This window comes from Daphnia carinata, chromosome 2 (genome assembly GCF_022539665.2).
Source record: "Daphnia carinata strain CSIRO-1 chromosome 2, CSIRO_AGI_Dcar_HiC_V3, whole genome shotgun sequence".
Taxonomy (NCBI): domain Eukaryota; kingdom Metazoa; phylum Arthropoda; class Branchiopoda; order Diplostraca; family Daphniidae; genus Daphnia; species Daphnia carinata.
Window position 1 is genome coordinate 1,844,456 of NC_081332.1, and position 20,307 is coordinate 1,864,762.

At 41.7% G+C, this 20,307-nt stretch overlaps 7 protein-coding genes and 1 long non-coding RNA gene across 8 annotated transcripts in view; 1 reads left to right on the forward strand and 7 right to left on the reverse strand.

The window, feature by feature from the left end:
- Positions 1-53: 53 nt before the first annotated feature.
- LOC130685879 (ammonium transporter Rh type A-like) lies at positions 54-2,372 on the reverse strand. Its single transcript, XM_057509166.2, has 9 exons — positions 2,089-2,372; positions 1,794-1,983; positions 1,560-1,710; positions 1,364-1,502; positions 1,137-1,300; positions 916-1,053; positions 705-838; positions 458-639; positions 54-386 (listed from the first exon to the last, which is right to left on the reverse strand). The coding sequence occupies exons 1-9, from the start codon at positions 2,363-2,365 to the stop codon at positions 193-195; spliced, it is 1,569 nt and encodes a 522-aa protein (XP_057365149.1). The 5' UTR covers positions 2,366-2,372; the 3' UTR covers positions 54-192.
- Positions 2,373-3,115: 743 nt separating this feature from the next.
- LOC130685843 (ammonium transporter Rh type A-like) lies at positions 3,116-5,433 on the reverse strand. The gene is made up of 9 exons (XM_057509129.2): positions 5,184-5,433; positions 4,922-5,108; positions 4,708-4,858; positions 4,507-4,645; positions 4,282-4,445; positions 4,083-4,220; positions 3,879-4,012; positions 3,635-3,816; positions 3,116-3,561 (listed from the first exon to the last, which is right to left on the reverse strand). Exons 1-9 carry the CDS (start codon positions 5,368-5,370, stop codon positions 3,377-3,379), a joined length of 1,467 nt encoding a protein of 488 aa, XP_057365112.1. The 5' UTR covers positions 5,371-5,433; the 3' UTR covers positions 3,116-3,376.
- A 3,385-nt stretch (positions 5,434-8,818) lies between these two features.
- On the reverse strand, positions 8,819-10,305 carry LOC130685858 (chymotrypsinogen A-like). Its single transcript, XM_057509146.2, has 6 exons — positions 10,174-10,305; positions 9,920-10,103; positions 9,673-9,820; positions 9,488-9,604; positions 9,287-9,428; positions 8,819-9,217 (listed from the first exon to the last, which is right to left on the reverse strand). The coding sequence occupies exons 1-6, from the start codon at positions 10,220-10,222 to the stop codon at positions 9,012-9,014; spliced, it is 846 nt and encodes a 281-aa protein (XP_057365129.1). The 5' UTR covers positions 10,223-10,305; the 3' UTR covers positions 8,819-9,011.
- Positions 10,306-10,449: 144 nt separating this feature from the next.
- LOC130685865 (trypsin alpha-like) lies at positions 10,450-11,800 on the reverse strand. The gene is made up of 6 exons (XM_057509153.2): positions 11,691-11,800; positions 11,468-11,624; positions 11,227-11,374; positions 11,053-11,160; positions 10,852-10,990; positions 10,450-10,783 (listed from the first exon to the last, which is right to left on the reverse strand). The coding sequence occupies exons 1-6, from the start codon at positions 11,734-11,736 to the stop codon at positions 10,590-10,592; spliced, it is 792 nt and encodes a 263-aa protein (XP_057365136.1). The 5' UTR covers positions 11,737-11,800; the 3' UTR covers positions 10,450-10,589.
- Positions 11,801-12,210: 410 nt separating this feature from the next.
- Positions 12,211-13,763, reverse strand: LOC130685853 (trypsin alpha-like). The gene is made up of 6 exons (XM_057509139.2): positions 13,629-13,763; positions 13,422-13,572; positions 13,184-13,331; positions 13,003-13,107; positions 12,797-12,935; positions 12,211-12,609 (listed from the first exon to the last, which is right to left on the reverse strand). Exons 1-6 carry the CDS (start codon positions 13,672-13,674, stop codon positions 12,227-12,229), a joined length of 972 nt encoding a protein of 323 aa, XP_057365122.1. The 5' UTR covers positions 13,675-13,763; the 3' UTR covers positions 12,211-12,226.
- Positions 13,764-15,170: 1,407 nt separating this feature from the next.
- LOC130685862 (chymotrypsin-1-like) lies at positions 15,171-16,988 on the reverse strand. Its single transcript, XM_057509150.1, has 6 exons — positions 16,490-16,988; positions 16,249-16,405; positions 16,030-16,177; positions 15,854-15,961; positions 15,618-15,750; positions 15,171-15,541 (listed from the first exon to the last, which is right to left on the reverse strand). Exons 1-6 carry the CDS (start codon positions 16,533-16,535, stop codon positions 15,321-15,323), a joined length of 813 nt encoding a protein of 270 aa, XP_057365133.1. The 5' UTR covers positions 16,536-16,988; the 3' UTR covers positions 15,171-15,320.
- LOC132087783 (uncharacterized) overlaps positions 16,146-20,307 on the forward strand; it is a 31,314-nt gene continuing 27,152 nt past the window's right edge. The window contains exon 1 of the long non-coding RNA XR_009420594.1: positions 16,146-16,155. This is a non-coding gene — a long non-coding RNA (uncharacterized LOC132087783). The remainder of the gene's footprint in view (positions 16,156-20,307) is intronic.
- Positions 17,119-18,648, reverse strand: LOC130685860 (serine protease ami-like). Its single transcript, XM_057509149.2, has 6 exons — positions 18,541-18,648; positions 18,307-18,454; positions 17,968-18,115; positions 17,797-17,901; positions 17,587-17,728; positions 17,119-17,454 (listed from the first exon to the last, which is right to left on the reverse strand). Exons 1-6 carry the CDS (start codon positions 18,581-18,583, stop codon positions 17,222-17,224), a joined length of 819 nt encoding a protein of 272 aa, XP_057365132.1. The 5' UTR covers positions 18,584-18,648; the 3' UTR covers positions 17,119-17,221.

Genomic DNA, 20,307 nt, shown 5'->3' on the forward strand with positions numbered 1-20,307 from the left:
CCAACATTAAAATAAATCTGTTACACTTTATACTTAAATTAACTTAAAACATCTTCTTCCACAATGAGATTTGTATTTTTTCGTGCCCAAAACTAATCATGTAATTGTAACACAACTGGCAGTATGTGAAAGGCAGTGTCTCGTAAATTGCTTAACTTTCCTTTATGCATTGCATTTGCAGCAGTTCACTCATCATCGATTCATTAGCGGAATCATGCCAGGCTCCGAACCGGTGGCTGGCCCAATCCTCTTGTTCCGGCCTTGTTCAGCATGATGTAAAAGGTGGTCTTCATGTTCCTCAGATTCGGGCACTTCCCAAGACAGTTCATCATCAAACAGCCTATGGCGGGGAACTTGGTCGAAGATGGGTAACTTCAGCAGAAATCCTTTTATGCCGAAAAACCAACATGTAAAGTCCTCATTCAAAATCGATAGCTTGTAGCCCCGTATAACTCACCTGTCAGAAGACCACCTACAATGGCGACAGCGAGAGTGGTTAGAAGGGCATACATTTGATAAGCCGCTTGCATGGTAGCAGAACGGCCCAGGCCTGGCTCCATATCAGCAAATTGGCTCTTCAGCTGGATGAATTCCGTCGTGTTTAATTCGGGTACTCTGGCCGGGAACTGACGGAACAAACTGCCACCCCACACAAACGTTAAAACAAGGCGTAATATTATAATTTTCAAGGAATATAATAATACCTGACACCGTATTCTTCTTGGGTTGCCATGGCAGCGGTAATTGCTCCGACGATGCCCGCCATCACGCCGGGCATCCCGTGCAAATTGTGGACACCACAAGTGTCGTGGATGTTCAACTTCTTGTTCATTGCAGGCTGTGAGAGTTTTAAATGCAAATTTATTATTGTAGAATTATTAGAAAACAATAAACAAACATGTTAATCGATATCACCGTAAAGAATCGATAGCCGAGAACGGACAAGGCTCCCGCTGTGCTTCCGACTACCATGGCTCCCCAAGGATGGATCATCATATCGGCCGCGGTGCCAATAGCCACACCTCCAGCTAATGTCGAATTTTGAATATGCACCTGATAGGAAAGATTAAATTCTGATTGTTTGCTGATTTAGGGTAAAGTTTAAAAATTGAATTCAATCCCGATTTTGAAAATACCATGTCGAATTTATTGTCTTTGCTGACCAAAGAGGAGAGCGCAAAGGCCGTTACGCAACAAGCGGCCAGCGAATAGTAAGTGTTGATCACTGCCCGATGCTGGGCATCGCCTTCAGCCAATCCGGAATTGAAGCTGGGCCAAAATAACCAAAGGAAAATGGTACCTAACAACGGGAATGTTTGAAAAGATATTCCTATTTCAATTTGCCCTTAGTTTTCAACAGTACCAATCATTGCAAACGTATCGGATGTGTAGGAAGGTCCTTCATTATCAGACGTGTGATCTCTGCGCAATATGAAACTGACGGCCAATCCGAAATAGGCGCCAAAGACGTGGACGAGCATCGAAGCTCCGATATCCGAAACCTGAAGAAAATTGAATTCATTAAAAAAAATTCAATAAATCACATCAAATTGAAATACTTTGAACGTCTCCAATCCGAGGTGTTCGTTGCCAGCAAAGATGACAATCTCAATCAAGGACATGACGATGAGTTGGAAGGGCGTCGTCACTCCGAGGACGGCGCCGAAAGAAATGAGGACCGTGGCCGAGGCGAAATCGGCGTTCAGCAAACTATTTTATTTCAAAAGCAACAGTACTCGATTAAAATTTGAAAAAAATAAAATTAAAATTCACCAGAGTTAGAATGAACGTACTTGGTAATACTAACGTGAATCGAATCAGAGCTTCCCAGCCCGTGGAAGAATCCCTGACAGAGGGTGGCCCATTGTAGGGTAATGGCGGCGATCAGGAAATTGAGAGCAACAGCACTATAGCCGTACTTCTTCAAGAACGTCATCAAGAATCCGAAACCGATGAAAATCATGACGTGGACATCCTGAAACACTGACATCAAAACAAACGTTCATTAACCCCGACCACACGCCTCGTTAGCAATTGTCTAAACAAAACGCAGCAAATTTTTTGAACGGTTGAAAACACAAGACTTACTGGGATAATAATGTCCGAGAGTATTGACGTCATCATTAGCCCGATGATGTCCGTTGGCACTTTCAGTTGTCTTCTTGCCAGCGTCGCTGCTATTTCCGACGCCATCGTGGGCTGTGTTTTTAGGTGCCGTCGTACCTGCGTGAATCTCGGGCTCGGCCGGCGAATCGTATTCAACGAAGAAACCAAACAGGACGATGAGAACGGCCTGGAGGAACAACAGGAATGGAATGTGCATCATCCGCTGCCGACGCGGACGTAAACCATCTTCCATCGACATGTTTCAATTCTATGTCGTGATTGTTTGCTGCGAGATCGTTCAACACCTAACCAGGCACTTGCACCAACAGCCGAGTGTGCGGGACTACTGAACCAGCCAACGCTGGTACGTGACGGCGACCTCTGGCTGTTCGTTTATTATTTTCCTTCCTTCCCTTTTCTCTTGTCTCGCCATTAAAACGAGTCAATCTGAAAAAAAACAAAAAAACATTTCAATCTTATTCTTTTCTGTATACCACTGCATTGGTAAACACGACGTTGAACCACTTGGCTGTGTTATCACACGAGATCTCATTCACAGACAGACTCGCCGTTCTTATTAATGTGCACACTTGCAATGAAGAAAAACATTTGATTTATGCAGGAGCGCGTGACTTACCATGTGTGCCCTACCGCATTCCCGACGAACGCCATATACACATAAAATCTTAAGTTGGGGGAAACGCTAACGAGCTGATTCTTTCGGCCAGATATCAGTTGAGAACTGAACGATAATTAAAGAGTGAGGCTAATGAACCCTCCAGTTTCACCGTGGTAAGTGGGTAGACATGTCTCTATTAATTGGCGTCTCTATTCAGCGGTTTTTACCTGTTGATTTCTCACGGAGATTGACGGTCTAACGGCTAACTGTCATAATCTATTTTTCCTGTTTGTTTTCAAATATACCCAAAAGCCCAAGTGTGGCTGATCTTTGATTTGACCATCTCAACTCACATTGACGTTATACCATTAAAACTGAAACTACAACAAGTTGGTAGAGTCTCTTTTTTTTTTTCTTAAATAAACATTTGGCTTGTTTGCTTTCAATACAACTATGGATAAGACCAAAAATAAAGGAACTGACGCGAGCATCAACGTAAATCGTAATCACATTGGCATAAAAACGATCAAATATAAGGGGGGTTCAAGTAGAATGAATCTATGAACTTTTTCTCGCCACAGATTGTAGTAATTATACAGATACATAAAATATAAACTGGCAGTGATCGGGATTTTTCGCGTTGTATTTGTTTTACATGTGCGTATCGCCCACTGCTTTGCCGTGATGGACCATCGGTGAAGCCGACGTGTCGTGATGACTAGCCTGACTGATCCCTTGATGATGGTGCTCACTTTCGGGCACCTCCCACGATAATTCGTCATCAAACAAATGATCTCTGGGCACCTTGCCGAATATTGGCAAACGCAAAATCAGCCCTTTAAAAAACATTCAAAATTCAATATTAGCATAAACAATGAACGCATCAAATGTAAATGAACACACACACACCTGTTACTAGCCCACCACTGATCGCTATTGCCATAGTGATGAACAAGGTTGCGATCTGGTAACCTCCTTGCATCGAAGCTGAACGACCCAATCCCGGATGAAGATGTTCAATGTGATGGTGAAGCTCAACGTATTCGGGAGTGCCTTCCAGCGGTCCTCTTGCCGAGAATTGCCTATACAAACTGTATGCCCGAAAAATTCGAATTAATTTCTAAACAAACTTAATAATTGCAAGACTTTAAACCTGTATCCATATTCTTCTTGAGTGGCCGCTGCGGCCGTGATCGCACCGACGATTCCCGCAATCACGCCGGGCATGCCATGCAAATTGTGAACGCCGCAAGTATCGTGAATGCCGAATTTGCGGTTAATCACTGGCTACATAGCCAATGAATAACATAAGTCAGAAACACAATCATAATTAAATCGATGTTCATGTTTTCCTCACCGTTAGGTATCGATAACCGAGAACGGACACAGTTCCAGCGATACTACCGACAATCATGGCACCGAACGGGTTGATCATCATGTCCGCCGCTGTGCCGATGGCCACGCCTCCAGCCAGCGTTGAATTTTGGATGTGAACCTGAACATATTCAAATGTTATTCACGAACGATTTCACGAATCAAAAATAGACTACACAAACCATATCGAATTTGTGTTCTTTGCTGACTAATGAGGAGATGGCAAAGGCCGTCACGCAGCAAGCGGCCAGCGAATAATACGTGTTGATCACTGCCCTGTGCTGGGCATCGCCTTCAGCCAGTCCGGCATTGAAACTGGGCCAAAACAGCCACAGGAATATGGTTCCTGAATATCGTTCAGTTTTTGATTAGATAATTGAAACGAATACGATGGAATTTTAAATTACCAATCATGGCGAAGATGTCTGAATTGTAAGTGGCGCCTTCCTTCTCTGAAGTGACGTCGCGACGCAAGACGCAACTAACGGCCAGTCCGAAATAAGCGCCAAAGACGTGGACGAGCATCGACGCTCCAATATCGGAAATCTTAAGAATGAAATCAATCGTTTTAGAAATAGAAGGAATCAAAAATGCAATTAACAAATTACCCTCAAAATTTCCAGGCCAAGATGTTCGTTACTAGCGAAAATGGCAATCTCACAGACGGCCATCACGGCCAATTGGAGTGGCGTCGTGACGCCGATGACGGCGCCGAACGAAATCAAAACAGTGGCCGACGCGAAATCAGCGTTCAACAAACTTTAAATTGAATCGTTTAACATTTAAATACTTTTACATTTGCACTGTATTCGCATTCTTTACCTGGTGATGGTAATGTGAATCTTTTGGCCATCGAACGTGTGATAGAACCCCTGGCAAAGGGTGGCCCATTGGAGGACGATGGCAGCAATCAGGAAATTAACAGCAACAGCACTGTAGCCGTACTTCTTTAAGAAAGTCATCAGAAATCCGAAACCGATGAACATCATGACGTGCACATCCTGGAACACTAAAATCATTAAAAAAAATTTGTCACTCTAACAGCATTTGAATCATTAAATGTTTTTAAAAGAGTATCACGTACTTGGATAATAATGGCCGAGGCTGTTGCCCTCGTTGGTGGTCGCATTTGCATCTTTATCGAAAGCTCTGGCGCTGTGCGCTTCCTTGTCGTACTCGACAAAGACCCCAAACAAGACGATGAAAGCCACCTGGATGCCCAGTAAGAACGGGATATGGCGTCCGTGCATCAAGAAATGTTTCCAGGACATTTTTTTAAGTTAACCGACGTTCCAGCGGAAAAAAAGGATCTAAAAACAAACCCGAGATGTATAAATAACGAAGTGATTTTCAAATTCCCAGGATTCTTTTAAAATTTAAACTGGGAGCAGCGTAGCTCTTCACGTTGGCTACCTGGGCAAGCGGCTGTTCGACAGCCTTTTACACGCCCGCCCTTTTATAGCCAACAGCGTCCATAAAAAAAAAAATGAAACTAGACACACAAACCAAAAACACCATACCTTCCCCTTGTATCCAGGCGATTGACACTATGACGGAAGTCAGCTGTTACGCAACGAAGGCAAAAAACAACAACAACAAAGAAGAAAGTATCAACGATGGTGGGCTCCAAACAAACAAGCGTTCGTGAACGTTTTTAACGAGCGTAAACGTAACGTGTCACGATTTTTTTGTCTTCGATGAAATTTCAATCAGATGACACGGCACGACGAGAACACAGAGCCAACAGCCCAACTTGAACGCGGGATTTTTTCCCCCATAAATAAAGGGTGCAAACGAGTCGTTAATGAAGTTCTCTGGGACCCTCACGATTGTACTGGATTTATAGATTATTCAAAGTGCGAAATGCGTGTCCTCTTTAACTTCAAAAACATATGCAGCGAGAACAATAAAATGCTAAGTGGGGGGGAGCAGCGGTTGAAATTCGAAATGTCCACACGTCAGGTGTTTGATCTTTTTGCTAGGCACGAGGTGGGAGTATTTATCTGTTTTTTATGGCCATACAAGTAAAGTGAGGCTGAGTATAGAACCAAAATACACAAAAAGGGAAAGGTAATAAAAAGAAATTGGTGCGAAAAACCTCCTCTCTTAATGACAACGGTTGCCCTTGAGTTCTAGTTTAAGGGCTTACGTAACTTGGTCACTGAGGTAGGTAAACAAAGGTGCTGGCGGTTGATCGCGAAATTTTCCCATCCAGCACGCAGATGGGATTAACAAATATATACATTTTTATTATTTTGGTCGATGTGTGCAGACGCATAACTCGAGTCAGCTGAGACGTTTGTGCAATTAGTCTGGCGATCGTGGGCTGTTGCTGAGCGGAAAACAACGTGTTGTTTTGTTCTTTTCGTTCAAACAGGGCGACATAACGAACCTGTGACACAAGTTTGAATTATTAATTTTCATTTTTCGTTTTTTTTTGGTTTTTGAATATTGAAAAGAAAAATGCCTGTCTAGCAGGTGCTTCGCCAATCGAGTATTTGTTATGCGCGTAACGTTCAGCGGGAGTGGCAAATGCTCGAGAGTTCGAAAGAACAGCACAACAGGGGGGAGGAAAAATCAAATGGAATTGTCAATTAGTTTGAAAATACACATGTTTTATTCACCTTGCCACTTTGGTTGTTAAAAATAAGCGTTGGAATGCCGGATGTCTTATCAATTGAAATTAGATAAGGACTAAACGCAAAGCTATACAAATAATACATGAACCATATCCAATTTTCACGAGAAATAGGACCTCCCATGAATTTCTCCAATTTCTTCATTATTTTCTTCCTAAACATATTCGCATTGCTGATTTTTTATTTTATCTCCAATTTGTTTGGGCTAACTGCGTCGAACGAGATACGAACTCGATGAATGCGATTGGACGCATGACAGAACTAGATCTCAAAAACCAACAGGTGAAATTCAGAGCGTGTCGTTGCCAACAACTAAGGCAACCGTTTTCTTAATTGATGGTGTGATCTCGGTCGTCCCCCCCAAAAAAAATTTATTTCATAAAATAAAATCTAGTGTTCCCCATTAGACATCTCAAATTCCAGTTTGGCGCTGTTTTGTGCTTACTTTGACGTAGACGATGAGGGGCACCTATCCGTCTGCTGACGTGAGCAAAGACTGCGTTATGGGGTCGCTAATTGAGGCTATTAACATTGTAATCGTTCTCATCCATGTTTTGTTGAGAAAAACAAAAATGACGTGCGTGCCATCCATTGAATAACAAACAATTTTTTTGGGGTGGCTGGAATTCCCGAAGCTCTTCTCTCACCTGACAGGAAGTCGCGTGAAAAATTATACCGATTTTTTCAGAGATGCAAGTAAAATTTTGAGGGGCTGTGCTTGTTGTTTTAAAAAAGAGCAAGTTAGGGCCGATTGTTGTAAATAATGATGTTGAAATAGAGTTGTGCGGAGAGCGCTGATTTGAATACATAGGTATATGGGTAAAGTGTGTCTCTGCATATTACTTTCGGACCTAATGAACTGGTTATTAAAAACAGCTGGCATTCTTGTCACAGTGTCTTGTTGTCTACGAGAAGCCAACCTTGAATAGCACAAACAAAAATGTTGCGATAGAATTGATCAGTGATATTTGAATAAATTATTAAAGGAAGCTCGTGACTATTTTGTTTTCTACGGAACTCCCGATCAATGACACGAACAACGAATGATTATAAATTAGATATCAAAACAGCTTTAAACCAAACAGAGCAATCGAACGTATAAGTTTTTGAAAAAACAAAACAATTCTTTTAAACCGCCCTGTTATCCCGCCGTTGTAATTTGGTCTTTCAAAACAGCGTGAATTTTCGTTCAACAGATGGCAGCCACCTTTAAGAGTATAGAACAATCATCTTATTGCATCTGATAAGAATGAAACACGAGCTTAATTTTGACTATGCACGGTAGGTAACGAAGCCCCACATCATCCGATCCAATGCCACACCTTTGCTATCATCTAATATATAGCTTTTTAAATAACACACTTCAAACGCTGGATTTTTTATTGTGAAAGAATATGGAAAACAAGACGGTACGTCCAAAGACTGTTGACTCCATCATTAGCTTATAAAACGAGCTTCGAACTGTCGGAATGGCTCGTGAAAAGCCCTTGCAACTTCAGTATCGCTGTTTGTATTTATACAACGATTAGTTGAACGAAATAAAGTTCTGATTGCAGCGTATGCATACGCCGTGGCTCTTCTATGGGGATATGGACTCGTACAGTTAAAACGAGCATTTTATTTGATGAACCTAGACATTCCGATAGCGGATGAAAAGATCGTACATGACAGTACTGCATACTTTGCGTGTTTGGTTTCAACACTTGACAACAACAGACCTACATCCTTTATCTCTGATAAATGGGGGGAAAAAATTACCTGTCTACGTGAGCAACGATGGCATAAATCAATAAATGTCGACATTATTTACTTAAGAGGCAAATAGAAACGGTGATCTTTTTTTCCCCTGGCCATCATTTTGATGTTATCAATGAAATTATACAAAAGCCACGTGAAACCCCATATGATAACGATCCGTGATCTCATTTCTCTGATCTCTGCCCATCCACATGCTGTTAATAAAATCAACGTAAATCCTTGATAAGCGTTAAAAAATCCCATAAAGAAATATGCCCCTATTCTAATTATACTTAGGAGATGATGTCGTTATATCGTAATGTAGTAATGAGAATATGAAATATTCAACCGTAATCAATTGTATTGATCGTTTTGCAGTTTAAGCTTACTTTCCACTCGTATTGACATTCGTAAGTAAACGCCAATGCGAACTGAAATTACATAAGGGAAAAAAACGAAAAAAAAATATTGTTTTTGTATAATTGAATCGAATTCATTTGCAAGTCGGAGGCATGCATTCATCCCGAAGTTCGTGATTAACGTCTAGCGGATGTTGGTTGCTGTCCGGCGACCCTGTACAGCCATGCGTAGTAAACCGAAAGGCGGGTGAAGACGCTCGGTTCCTCGGGATTGCAAGTTGGACTGCGTTTAGATAACACACCGACGGCAATCGTTGTTTCAGCTCCCGTAGTTCCGTATGTTTGAACTATTGGAGAACCTTCGTCGAAGGTGCAAGGAGCAACTACAACGTATGGATAAAGTGATCGTCAAGAAAAGGCATCGTGAGAAGCTATAATGATAAGTGTTATACTAGTAGGGGGACTTGTCATGTCCATGGCGCATATCATCTTGGAAATTTGGAATTCATCCGCGCCGTACGTTCCGCATATGCCACTGGTTTCTAGCATAGTAAGTTCGGCATAGCGGAGCCTTGGAGAAAATCCTCCTCCATCCTTTAAATCAAGAATTGAATTAAGTAATGAGTCGTTTTTAAAGATCCTAAAGAACCTACCACTGTGGCGCCCCATCCCATAAATGTTCCAAGAGGAGTAGGTTTCTCATCCGTATAGACTTCATTGAACTTGATGAAATTTTTGTAGGTGTCGGCAAAGCTGATATTGCTTGATAACTAAAATTGAATATTTTCGAATAGATAAACTTCTTAATCTTCATCTTCTTCTAGTGCATTCAACCAACCTCGATCAGAGCGATGTCATCTGCTCGCGTGACACTATCATAGGTGTCGTAAGGGAACACTCTGAAAACGGCATGCCTTTCTTCGGAATAGTCGTAATCAATCAAATTTACCTGTCCGGCCACAACCACTAAGCTGCTAAGAACCTTACTGAAACGATCACAACAATAACATGTCATGTTTCGCTATTAATAAAAAAAAAAAAAAAAAAAAAAATGATGGAAGCCCATCGTGAAAAGGGATGCCCACTTCTCCACACATGACGCTGTTGTGACGACCCATTTTTCGCTGTAAATGAAGCCTCCGCAAATGTGTGAATCCTCGTACTCGATGGAAACAACATACGGGAACATAGCTTTATATCCTTCGGTTCCCGGGGGTGCGATGGTAATCGGGATTCCTCCGGACATACGTCCTTCTCCATGAGGAACACCTTAATTCAAAACCAGCGCGCAAGTTTGAGTTGGCTATCAATGAAATTTCTCCGAAAAACGAACGTTTACCTGTAACAACAGCAACAACAGCTAACAAGAAGAATAGGATAGGCTGCATGATAGCTTCTGTTCGCCGATCGGTTCAGTAACTGAATCCTAACGGCTAACTTACCGCTGTCCCAACGTCAGAAACACGACAGGCTCCACCAAACGTTTGTACACTTTGAACCGAAGCGATAAAAACGATGTTAACCCCCCCCCCCCCCTTCTACCAGTGGACAAAATGAACAAAAGGCACGAACAAATCGTTATTTAGATTAAAAGTCTATTTACTATCCCACGTCACTCGTTACGCCATGAATTTAAACACCCCGCGTCCCTGTTTTAAGTTTCGATTTTTCTGTATTCAAAATTCCCATCACCTATCTCGGGATTTATTCAGAGGTAAAAACCCATTCGTTATCGGCTTTGTAATGTTGTCTATTTCATTGCAGCGGTTGTGGGCCGGCCGTTTGTTGCAGCCACGAATAGAAAATAGACAAGCGAGTGTAGACGCTAGCAGAGTCCATCGAACAGCTTTCGGTCTTTGACATGACACCGACAGCAATGTCTTGCCCGATGCTCGATTGAATGAGGGGAGATCCTTGATCGTATTGACATGGAGACCCCGCAGTGGGGACTATGTACAATAAACTAGTTGTTGAATTGATTCATCTTTAAACATTTATCTTTCTTTCTGATTTTTACCTGGTGGTTCGGCAATCGCGCCGTAAGCGCATATCATAGAAGAGAGTTTGAATTCCGGCTGAGAGTAATCGCCACATTGAATTTCTTCTTTAATGTCCACTGTTCCGTAGCGAAGCTCATTAGATTCTGTCCCATTTTCCTGCGGTTTGTTCTTTGAATAATTACATACGTTATAATCCAATGGATTTTGCATGTGCTTACCGCAGTGGCACCCCATCCGATGACAATGCCAGTTAAATCGTCCGTGTTGACTTCGTTGTATCTGACGAAATCAATATTGGGCAAGTTAAAATCAATGTCTCTCGTCACCTATGCAAATTTTAAATGGATCAAAAGGTTTTTGACATGGCATTTTAAGTCTATAAGTCTATATACCTTAATAAGCGCAATATCGTTCACGTTGAACGTCCTGTTATACCCTTCGAAAATATAAATATTATAAACGGATATGATTTGTTCGTCGCCCGTCATCACGTTCCAATCTAAGCCGCCCGCCATGATTTTCAATGCGCTCGGTAATTTCCTTTTCATTGCGCAACAAATAACAGAGATACGAACGTAAAAGGTCAAACGAACGGTCTTATCTTTTAACTTAATAATTCGATCGTGATTGTACCCATCGACGCAGGATGCAGCCGTGATGATCCATCGGTTATTGTAAATGAACCCACCGCAGGAATGACGTTCGTTTTCAATCACGGAGACGACGTACGGGAATTGCTCCAGTGTAGCCACATCACCTCCGATGATGCGTTCGTTCAAAACAGCCAGTCCTTTTTTTTTATTGATCAACGTTAATGCTTGCATAGCTGATTAGTTTAAAATTGGAATGATTGTACCTGTAACGGAGCAGATGATAGAGATGAAGAGGACGACAGGTTTCATGGTTCCCAACGGTTACTAACGGCATAGGATAATGTCATATCGCGTCTTACAAAGTCCTTTGTTATTGCCGTGAACGAAATGGCCGAATTCTGCGGGCGTGTATCCGTTATGCGATAAGCGTCCATTGATTCAGCCGTTATGTGATTACATTTTTTGGATAGCGGTTAACATAATTTGACATTTCCAAAATAAATGTGAATTTTTTAAACGGTGAATTCAATTTCAATGTTGGTGTACACATGGCGTACAGAATCATTTAAAATATTAATTTCTATGACCGTTTACTATTTGAGGGTAGGAGATAAGAATCGAACATTTCCACACATCGAACTTTGATGTCTTCAACACAGATTCGATTTCAGATTGATATGAAGTGCAACAGCTAACTTGTAAGGGTTTATCATTTTACTGTCACAAATGTATTGACATGCATCATCTTATGATAGCCCTATTAATTAAAAACAAACTCAGAGATTTTTAATGGAAGGTTTTAAACGTGTTTATTCATGTCCAAAATATGTTTGCCAACGACGTCGTAGATCGAATTCGCTAGCGGTATTGAAAGACATCTGCTAAGAGATGGTTTCGCATAAAAATCCCTATGTACAGTCTTATTTTTTACCATTGGGGTCGATAGTTGTTGTTGTGGGTGCAGTGTCGTCGTTCTAACTGGCTGTTGACCGGCTGTGTTGATCAGCCATGAGTAGAAGATGGAGACGCGCGTGTAAACGCTAACCGCTGTATCCAACGAGCAATCGTCACTCTTGGATAAAATACCAACAACAGTCGCAACGCTGTCGGTACCGAGTTTTTGAACTAGAGGCGATCCCTCGTCGTACTTGCAAGGTGATCCGACAGCCCGTGCAGGTGGAGCTACAGGAAGTATATAATCAGGAGTTACTAAACGATGCAAAGATTAAGTAGGTCGCTGTGTTCAGTTTAAGATTTCTGTTACAAACAACAAAAATGACATCCCCATTGAATGTCAATTATCACTTAGTACCGTTCGGCTGTTGGTTTCACGCAATCAATTATTCTAATTTTGAAGTGTTTAACTTACGATCAGCGACAGTCGAAGCGCAAATCATGGTCGCGAAATTAAATGCGGTAGTATCAAAAGTGCCACAAAGATCGCCGGCACCCTTAACATTGATGAAGGCTGTCGCATAGCGAAGGTTAACGGATTCGAATCCTCCTTCCTATTTTGGACATCATTTCGATGATTAGTATGCTGCTTCTGGGCTTAATTTTAGGAAATGTACTTACGAACGTAGCACCCCATCCCATGATTTCTGCGTCTACGCCATTAACTGCTTCGTTGTAACCAACAAAATCAACGTTTTCGCCATCCATGTTAATGTCCGCAGTAAGCTGTTAAGAAATGAAAGCGGCGGTTATTTATGGAGAGAGGCATATTCATCAAATGCTTTATAAACAAATCATATACCTTCAGGAGAGCGATGTCGTTCAGCTTTAAATCGCTGTCGTATTGCGGGAAAATGGTGACGGTGTACACGGAAACCGTCTGCTCGTTAGGATCAAGATTGATTGCGCTTACTTGGCCAGCTACGACTCTCAGTGTGCTCGGTGTTTTCCTTAAAGCAAAGAAATAAAAGAAAACTTTAGTTCGCAACCAATGTCCAGAAGCTTGTGTTATTTATGCATGATTGCTAATTATGGCTTACCCTTCAACACAAGAAGCCGCAGTGACGATCCATCTTGCACTGTAGATGAAACCACCACAGATATGGCGATCGTTCTCAGTAATAGAAACCACGTACGGATAGTTTCCAGGCTCGGCTAGAGTTCCCTCATTGATGCGCCCGCTTGGAAGCGCTTCAAATATAAATCAATTAATTAGGGGAGCAGTTGAATTTATAGCTTACGCTTACCAGAGACGGAGCAAACGACGGCGATGAAAATCAGAACGGACTTCATTGTTCTCGATACGATTTCTAAATGACAATCATTCGGCTTTGCTCCCCAGTCCCTAAATATGTTTGTTTCGAACTTTGAACGCGTCTCGTTTTCGATAACACATGATTGATATAGGTGTTCGTTCCTTTATCGCTCATTGGGTTTTGGTTTTTTTTCACAATTCCCCCACTGATTCCTTAAATCTGTTAACACACTCGACAGCCACCCATTGCATTCATGCATTTTGTATAAGGAATTCATAGTGTACCAAATTCAAAAAGGAATTTCGAATTATAAAGCAATCCTCTTCTAATCCAACACACGTGCCTCCCAAACTAGAAATCCTGCTGGAAAGAACAAACAAACCCAAGGTTTTTTAGGGGAACTTAAAATGTAGGGAAACAGCCGTAACGTACGCGTGCACCGTTAACAACAGCTAAACCCTCTGTTGTGTATACAAAATTTCATAATCATCATATGGTACAAGCCGTGATAGAAGATTGATCAAACAACCAAATGACAAAGCAAAGCGATTCGTAGACACGTTTATCTATTGCACTGAGTCGCTAACAACCGAATTACATTAGGATTTAATTATGTGCTGTTTGAGCACAATTTTCGCGTGTTCGTATAAAATAATAAATTGCGTCCGGCTTGCAATTAAACCATCGCAACAAACGTTCTACCCTCGTGAGCACTCAGGCTCTTGTCCAGCAGTGTCCAACAGCTATTGGCTAAAGAAAGACAAGCGAGTGTAGATGCCCGGATGTCCGAATGCACAACTCTCTATGTTGGAGAAAATGCCGACAGCCATCTGGAGTCTGAAGGACGCGTTGGCAGGATCAACGATTTCTTGGGCTACGAGACAGTGAGGTCAAGGTGGGGCACATTTCTCGTTCCACAACTCCTAAATTCTACCTGCGGGCAATACCCAAATCCAGACAGGTAATTGCGAAGGATGGGCGATCATTCTATTTCACGAAGGACAGGGCGTTGCAAACATTGTCTAGTCCATTCCCTCGTAGTTCATTTCAAGGACTTGGAAAAACGTAATGGACACAACAATTAGGAATGGAACACCCCTGGCAAAAGGGGCATCTCCAGGTAGGCCATTAAAAATCGATTGGATTGCCTTAACAACAAGCTACGTCGTCCTTTCGAATGCTGTTGAAACCCTTAGTCGTACACGTGCAGGTACTGTACGTCATGTGTTCCAGTTCGTGTATTGCCTTCATATCTGTTCAACTTCCTATTCGTTTTATGTGTGTGTTTCTTAACCAACGAACAGTGTCAACAAGAGTGAATGACTCACGATGTAAACGGAACGCCAAAAAAACCCAGGTAGGAAAATTAAATTCCCCTAGTTTCTTTTGTTTACTTTGAACCGAAGATTATGAAGGAGAAAGCCTATATCTGATATGCGTCGCCGATATTATTGTTTGTACAGTATACCCCTATGTACCAACACAAACTTTCGCAATCCCCCTACCTCATTTTTTTAATAGATTCCATTAAAATGAGGCGAATTGATCTATTTTAGTTTAAGAAATTCATGAAATCATTAAGCGATTTAACAATCCTTGCGGTTCTTTTCAGTCCAAGAATCACAGGCTCTACATCCGCACATTCGTTTTGATTACAAATGAACGTGTGCAGTTATTGCCTGCCTATAGTGGACGTTGAGGTTGAGGTCCGGCCGTGTTCAGTAACCAAGGGGCAAAGAAGGACAAGCGGGTGTACACGCCAGGTTGTCCCAACTCGCAGATTTGGGTTTTTGAATAGACGCCGACTGCGGTCGTGATTTTCAGCGATGCATTAGCAGGATCGATAAATTCTTGGACGAGCGGAGATCCTTCATCGTAGGTGCAAGGAGATCCGGCAGGAGTACCTGGGGAGGAAATAAATAGAAAAAAAAGGCATAACACTTTTGAAAAACGATCTGAAAAAAATTAAATGAGTTTTACCTGTGGCCAATGTGGCCGCAGCACATATCATTGTTGAAGGATTAAATTCTTCGTTACCAAAAGCTCCGCACGTAGAATTTTTGCTCGGAAATACGTCCGTATGACGAAGATTGATGGATTCATAACCTCCCTCCTATTTTATTCAATTGCGAAACGCGTAAGGACATTGTAAAGATCGAAGTAGTAATTTCTTTTGAAATGCATTAGGCATTATAGGTATTGTTTAACGCACTTACGTAGGTGGCGCCCCATCCCATTGTGAGTGCCGTTTTCGTGTAATCCACCTCGTTGTTGTATTCAATGAAATCCACGTATTCGTAATCGAAGACGATCCCTGCCGTGAGCTGTTGTACAACAAATGAAACATTATTCAAGGCAAATCCGAACTACATCAACTTTGCGTTATACTAACTCTAACGAGGGCGATATCATTGGCTTTATTCGTGCTGTTGTACTCAGGAATAGGATTGAGAGTGTACACAGTCATGATTTGCTCGTTAATGTCTGGATTTAGGAGGCTTAACTGTCCCGCAACGACGTTCAGCCTAGTATATGATTTGCTAAGCCAAGCACAACAGGGAAATTGGAGAATGAATCGTTAGATTTTATGTACTAATCGCAAGAGTGTTACCCAACAATGCAGGAAGCTGCCGTAACGATCCATCTTGGGCTGTAAATGAATCCGCCACAGATATGACGTCCATCTTCCGTTATTGAAACTACGTATGGGAACTGTCCCGATGAAGCCACGTCGCCTCCGACGATGCGATCAGTCTGAGAAAACGACCCTTTACGAAAAGACATAATGTTTAATTGACCATCATGTGACAATGAAGAATAATGTGCTTTGACAATAATGCCATGTCTATTACCTGTTGTACGGAAGATTATGGCTACCACAAACAAAATGAGCTTCATCTTTTTCAAGAGGTGCAAACATCACAAACGCGTATAAATGTTAAATGACGTCCAAACTGCTCGGTTTTCTTTTCCAAAATGGTGTTTGAACACTGAAGTGTGAGTCGTCAGATCTGGTTGGATAACAGGGCAATTGTTCTTACGGGGTTTTTCCATTTAATTCTCGTAGTTTGAAATGTCGTAACAGTTTGGGATAGGACTGGGTCAAATGCACGGGGTGATTGGGTATTTAGGACTAACGCGGACTAGCGGGTCCCGCCCCTGATCAAACACGTTCAAACGAACTGTGCTATGCACACTTTTCGACTTGTGCCTTACGATAGTCCAGAGTCATTCGTATTCAGTGGTATGGCTGCATAAGCGTCGTGATGTGGTAGCGGCTGTGGTATTTCACGTATCAATAGTTTTCGTGCAACATTGATTCCTCCTTTATTTATTTTTTCTGAAGAAGAAGAAAAAGAGAAACTAGATGCAAAAGTGACAGAAAAAACTCTCACCGTAACCGATCAGCTTGGATTTAAACCTGTTCGGAATGTGTTAATAAAATGCTAGAAAAATGTAATGTGTTTAGTTCCACTTAGAGTAGCTGAGTTAACGTTTTTATTTTAGTAAATTGCCATTTGAGACTTTTGGGCTGTGTTGGATTTTGGTATACAATGAGGTGAAAGCGTTAGTTTTTTCGTCGTTTAGAAATAGGAGCTGTTGTGCGAACGCGTTGGTTGTTGTCCGGCTGTTTCCAGCAACCATGTAGTATAGACGGACAGACGAGTGTAAACTCCTAGACTATCCGATCTGCAGCCCTCAGTTTTAGAAAAGATGCCAACAGCAGTTGGGATTACCAATGAAGGATCGGCAGGATCAGTAAATTCTTGCACGAATGGGGATCCTTCGTCATACTGACAAGCAGAGCCACTTGGAACTGGAACAAGAGCAACAATACTAAACAATGTTCATCACGAAAGGTACAGACTTTCTTGCTAAATTATTTGAATAAATCCAGCGATTTAGTAAATTGCTAAGATCATCCAATGTGCAATATTGGACGCCTCACCTGCAGCCAAGGATACTGTACTGCAAATCATGGTCGTGGTGTCAAACTCGGTGTTGGCATAATTGCCACATGGTACTGTATCGCTGGTCGGAAAGATAGCAGCGCCCGCATAGCGTAAATTGACAGACTCCAACCCACCGTCCTGGTGCAACCAAAGATAACGTAAACTCTTCTAGCAGAAAAAATATTTTTGCATTAAGATGTACGCACAAAGGTTGCACCCCATCCCATAATCACTCCTTTTTTAGAAATATCGGCTTCGTTAAATGCGATGAAATCAACATATCCATCATCGAACAAAATATTTTCTTTCAGCTATTGAAGAGAAGACAATGAATTAGAAAACGAAACAGCCTTTCAAGGTTTCATTTTCTGTCTAACCCTAATAAGCGCGATGTCATGTCGTTTGATCGCACTGTCGTACTCAGGAAAAACAGTGATCGTATAGACATCCATAATCTTTTCGTTAACGTCTGGATTTATAAGGTTGAACTGTCCGACAACCACGTTGAGAGTCAGCATGGATTTCCTAAATAAAACGAAGAACGTTTTTATTTTTTTGCAAAGACTCTCTGAATTTCATTCATGAAAATTGTCCAAGCTTTTACAAAAGAAATGTTCTGAAATCTAAGGAAATGTTCATGCTGTTGAATGATGAGGGATAAAAGGAAACCTGTAGCTTGAATAAGACATTTCAGTTAGAAACAATCTTACAATTACCCAAAGACACAGGATGCTGCCGTGACGATCCACCTCGCACTATAAATGAATCCACCGCAAATGTGACGACCATTTTCAGTAACTGAGACGACATACGGAAATTGCCCTGGGGAAGCCAATCCTCCGTCCGTGATGCGGTCACGTATTCCTTCATGTCAAACAACACAAGAACATTTAATTATTCACGTCAGTCGTATTATCTTTTGAAATCGCTTCCAATTCAGGAAGACCTACCTGAGACAGTACACGTAGCAGCAAGAAGGAGCAAAAGCTTCATCTTTCGTCTTTCAAGCTACAAAACACAGCAGTAAATGGAAACCGTTCGGCTTGTGTTCGCATATTATACAACCTCCTTCTTTTAATCGTTGAGGCATTTGGTTCGGTTACTGTCGATAACCAAATTTACGAGGTGGTACTACATTGTTTTAAAGCTAAATATCGATTCGCTAGATAAGCAATGCTACTAATATAATCATGTGCCCATCAAGGCATCTTATTTAAGACAACAACGATAACGAAGATGAGCCATGTGATGGTTATGTCGTACAGCTGAATGCGTGCAATCACGAATTCATCTAGCCCCAACGCTCTAAATGACGCAGGACCCATATTTTCTTATCAAAACCGAGCAACACTACGTGTTTATTATGGATTAGTAACAACAAATTTAATGATGGAGCTCATTTACAGGGCAATAATTGCGTTATAGTCTTAACTGAATACTGACCGTTCTAATGGAAGCGGCGTGCAGTAAACCCTATGACTTGCGTGAATGAGAGCTAATGAATCCCGTAATGTCCTTAAGACATCTACTTACGGACGGGATAACATCATCTTTATTACTGAAACATAGACCCGAAAATTCATTGCAAAAAACCTAAAAACAAAATCCTCTTCTAATCATTATAACGGCCTCAATTGTCTTTTGCGAATGGGAAGCGTGAATGGCGGTCTCGTCGTAGTAGTCGGAAGCGTAAAATCAGGCGGAAGTGTTACCGGTTCTCTAGTCGTCGTTGGCGGAGTGAATGTGCGATCCACGGTTGTAGTTGCAACCGTAGTTGTCGTACTGGCCGTAGTTGTACTGGGGGTGCTAACAATCGAAGTAGTCGTCTCCGTCGCCATGGATGTTGAAGCTGTTGTCGTTGGAACCGTTCCAGTCGTACTCTCGGTTAAGGTCGTCGCTTGTTGTACAGTTGTCGTAATGATAGTATTATCCTGCGCTTGTTGTCCAGCTAACTGAGAAAACCAAGAGTAGTAAATGGATGCCCGAGTATACACGCTCGGCAAGTCCATGGAACAGCCCGTGTTTTTCGACATGACGCCCACTGCTATTGGCCTATTTGCCATTATTTGAACCAAAGGTGAACCTTCGTCGTAGTGGCATGGAGCACCTGCATTACCTATTCAACCACATTTGATCTCACGTTTTGAAACAGTTAAGGTTTAGAATCTCATACTGCTAATTGAACTGCTCTGTGCGCATAACATGCTAGCCGTCTGGAACTCTGTTGCATTGTAATCGCCACATGAAGGTTCGTTTCCGCGGATAGTCACAGAAGCGTAACGGAGTCTCGTTGATTCGAATCCTCCTTCCTTTGATTAGCCAAAACTTCCAGTTAAATTTTCAAATTTTATTTAAGGTAATAACAAAATCAAACCTTACCTGAGAGGCTCCCCATCCCATAACAGTTGCTTCGGGATTAATCATATCAGCTTCGTCGTAGTTAATGAAATTCACCGCGTAACGGTTGCTGAAACTAATATTCTTCGTCAGCTATAAAACAAACAAGAACAAATTAAATATTTGATTACAACTATTTAATTTTTTTGATGTACTGTATATACCTGAATCATAGCGACGTCGTGGATTTGATGGACGCTGTCGTATCCATCAAATGGATAAATTTGATGGACTTGAATCGCCTCTTCGTTGGGATCGATTGCAGTGAGCTGCAACTGGCCCACAACGACTTGCAATTTACTCGCTACTTTCCTACAATT

Bases quoted from the DNA above. Each gene is read 5' to 3' on its own strand.
- LOC130685843 (XM_057509129.2), bottom strand. From the start codon at position 5,370: ATGTCCTGGAAACATTTCTTGATGCACGGACGCCATATCCCGTTCTTA. The intron at 5,109-5,183 runs GTACGTGATACT...TAATGATTTTAG, and splicing joins CCTCGGCCATTATTATCCAA to TGTTCCAGGATGTGCACGTC. The intron at 4,013-4,082 runs GTGAGGAAAACA...TTGGCTATGTAG, and splicing joins TCGGTTATCGATACCTAACG to CCAGTGATTAACCGCAAATT.
- LOC130685858 (XM_057509146.2), bottom strand. From the start codon at position 10,222: ATGCAGCCTATCCTATTCTTCTTGTTAGCTGTTGTTGCTGTTGTTACA. The intron at 10,104-10,173 runs GTAAACGTTCGT...TTTTGAATTAAG, and splicing joins TGTTGTTGCTGTTGTTACAG to GTGTTCCTCATGGAGAAGGA. The intron at 9,821-9,919 runs GTGGGCATCCCT...TGATCGTTTCAG, and splicing joins ACAGCGTCATGTGTGGAGAA to TAAGGTTCTTAGCAGCTTAG.
- LOC130685860 (XM_057509149.2), bottom strand. From the start codon at position 18,583: ATGAAGCTTTTGCTCCTTCTTGCTGCTACGTGTACTGTCTCAG. The intron at 18,455-18,540 runs GTAGGTCTTCCT...TTTGACATGAAG, and splicing joins TGCTACGTGTACTGTCTCAG to GAATACGTGACCGCATCACG. The intron at 17,729-17,796 runs GTGCGTACATCT...TGGTTGCACCAG, and splicing joins TGGGATGGGGTGCAACCTTT to GACGGTGGGTTGGAGTCTGT.
- LOC130685862 (XM_057509150.1), bottom strand. From the start codon at position 16,535: ATGAAGCTCATTTTGTTTGTGGTAGCCATAATCTTCCGTACAACAG. The intron at 16,406-16,489 runs GTAATAGACATG...CTTTTCGTAAAG, and splicing joins CATAATCTTCCGTACAACAG to GGTCGTTTTCTCAGACTGAT. The intron at 15,962-16,029 runs GTTAGTATAACG...GTTGTACAACAG, and splicing joins ATGATATCGCCCTCGTTAGA to CTCACGGCAGGGATCGTCTT.
- LOC130685853 (XM_057509139.2), bottom strand. From the start codon at position 13,674: ATGAAGTCCGTTCTGATTTTCATCGCCGTCGTTTGCTCCGTCTCTG. The intron at 13,332-13,421 runs GTAAGCCATAAT...CTTTGCTTTAAG, and splicing joins GCGGCTTCTTGTGTTGAAGG to GAAAACACCGAGCACACTGA. The intron at 12,936-13,002 runs GTAAGTACATTT...TGTCCAAAATAG, and splicing joins TGGGATGGGGTGCTACGTTC to GAAGGAGGATTCGAATCCGT.
- LOC130685879 (XM_057509166.2), bottom strand. From the start codon at position 2,365: ATGTCGATGGAAGATGGTTTACGTCCGCGTCGGCAGCGGATGATGCAC. The intron at 1,984-2,088 runs GTAAGTCTTGTG...TTTTGATGTCAG, and splicing joins TCTCGGACATTATTATCCCA to TGTTTCAGGATGTCCACGTC. The intron at 839-915 runs GTGATATCGATT...AAACTCTCACAG, and splicing joins TCGGCTATCGATTCTTTACG to CCTGCAATGAACAAGAAGTT.
- LOC130685865 (XM_057509153.2), bottom strand. From the start codon at position 11,736: ATGAAACCTGTCGTCCTCTTCATCTCTATCATCTGCTCCGTTACAG. The intron at 11,161-11,226 runs GTATATAGACTT...AAATTTGCATAG, and splicing joins ACGATATTGCGCTTATTAAG to GTGACGAGAGACATTGATTT. The intron at 10,784-10,851 runs GTAAAAATCAGA...TATTGTACATAG, and splicing joins CGCGATTGCCGAACCACCAG to TCCCCACTGCGGGGTCTCCA.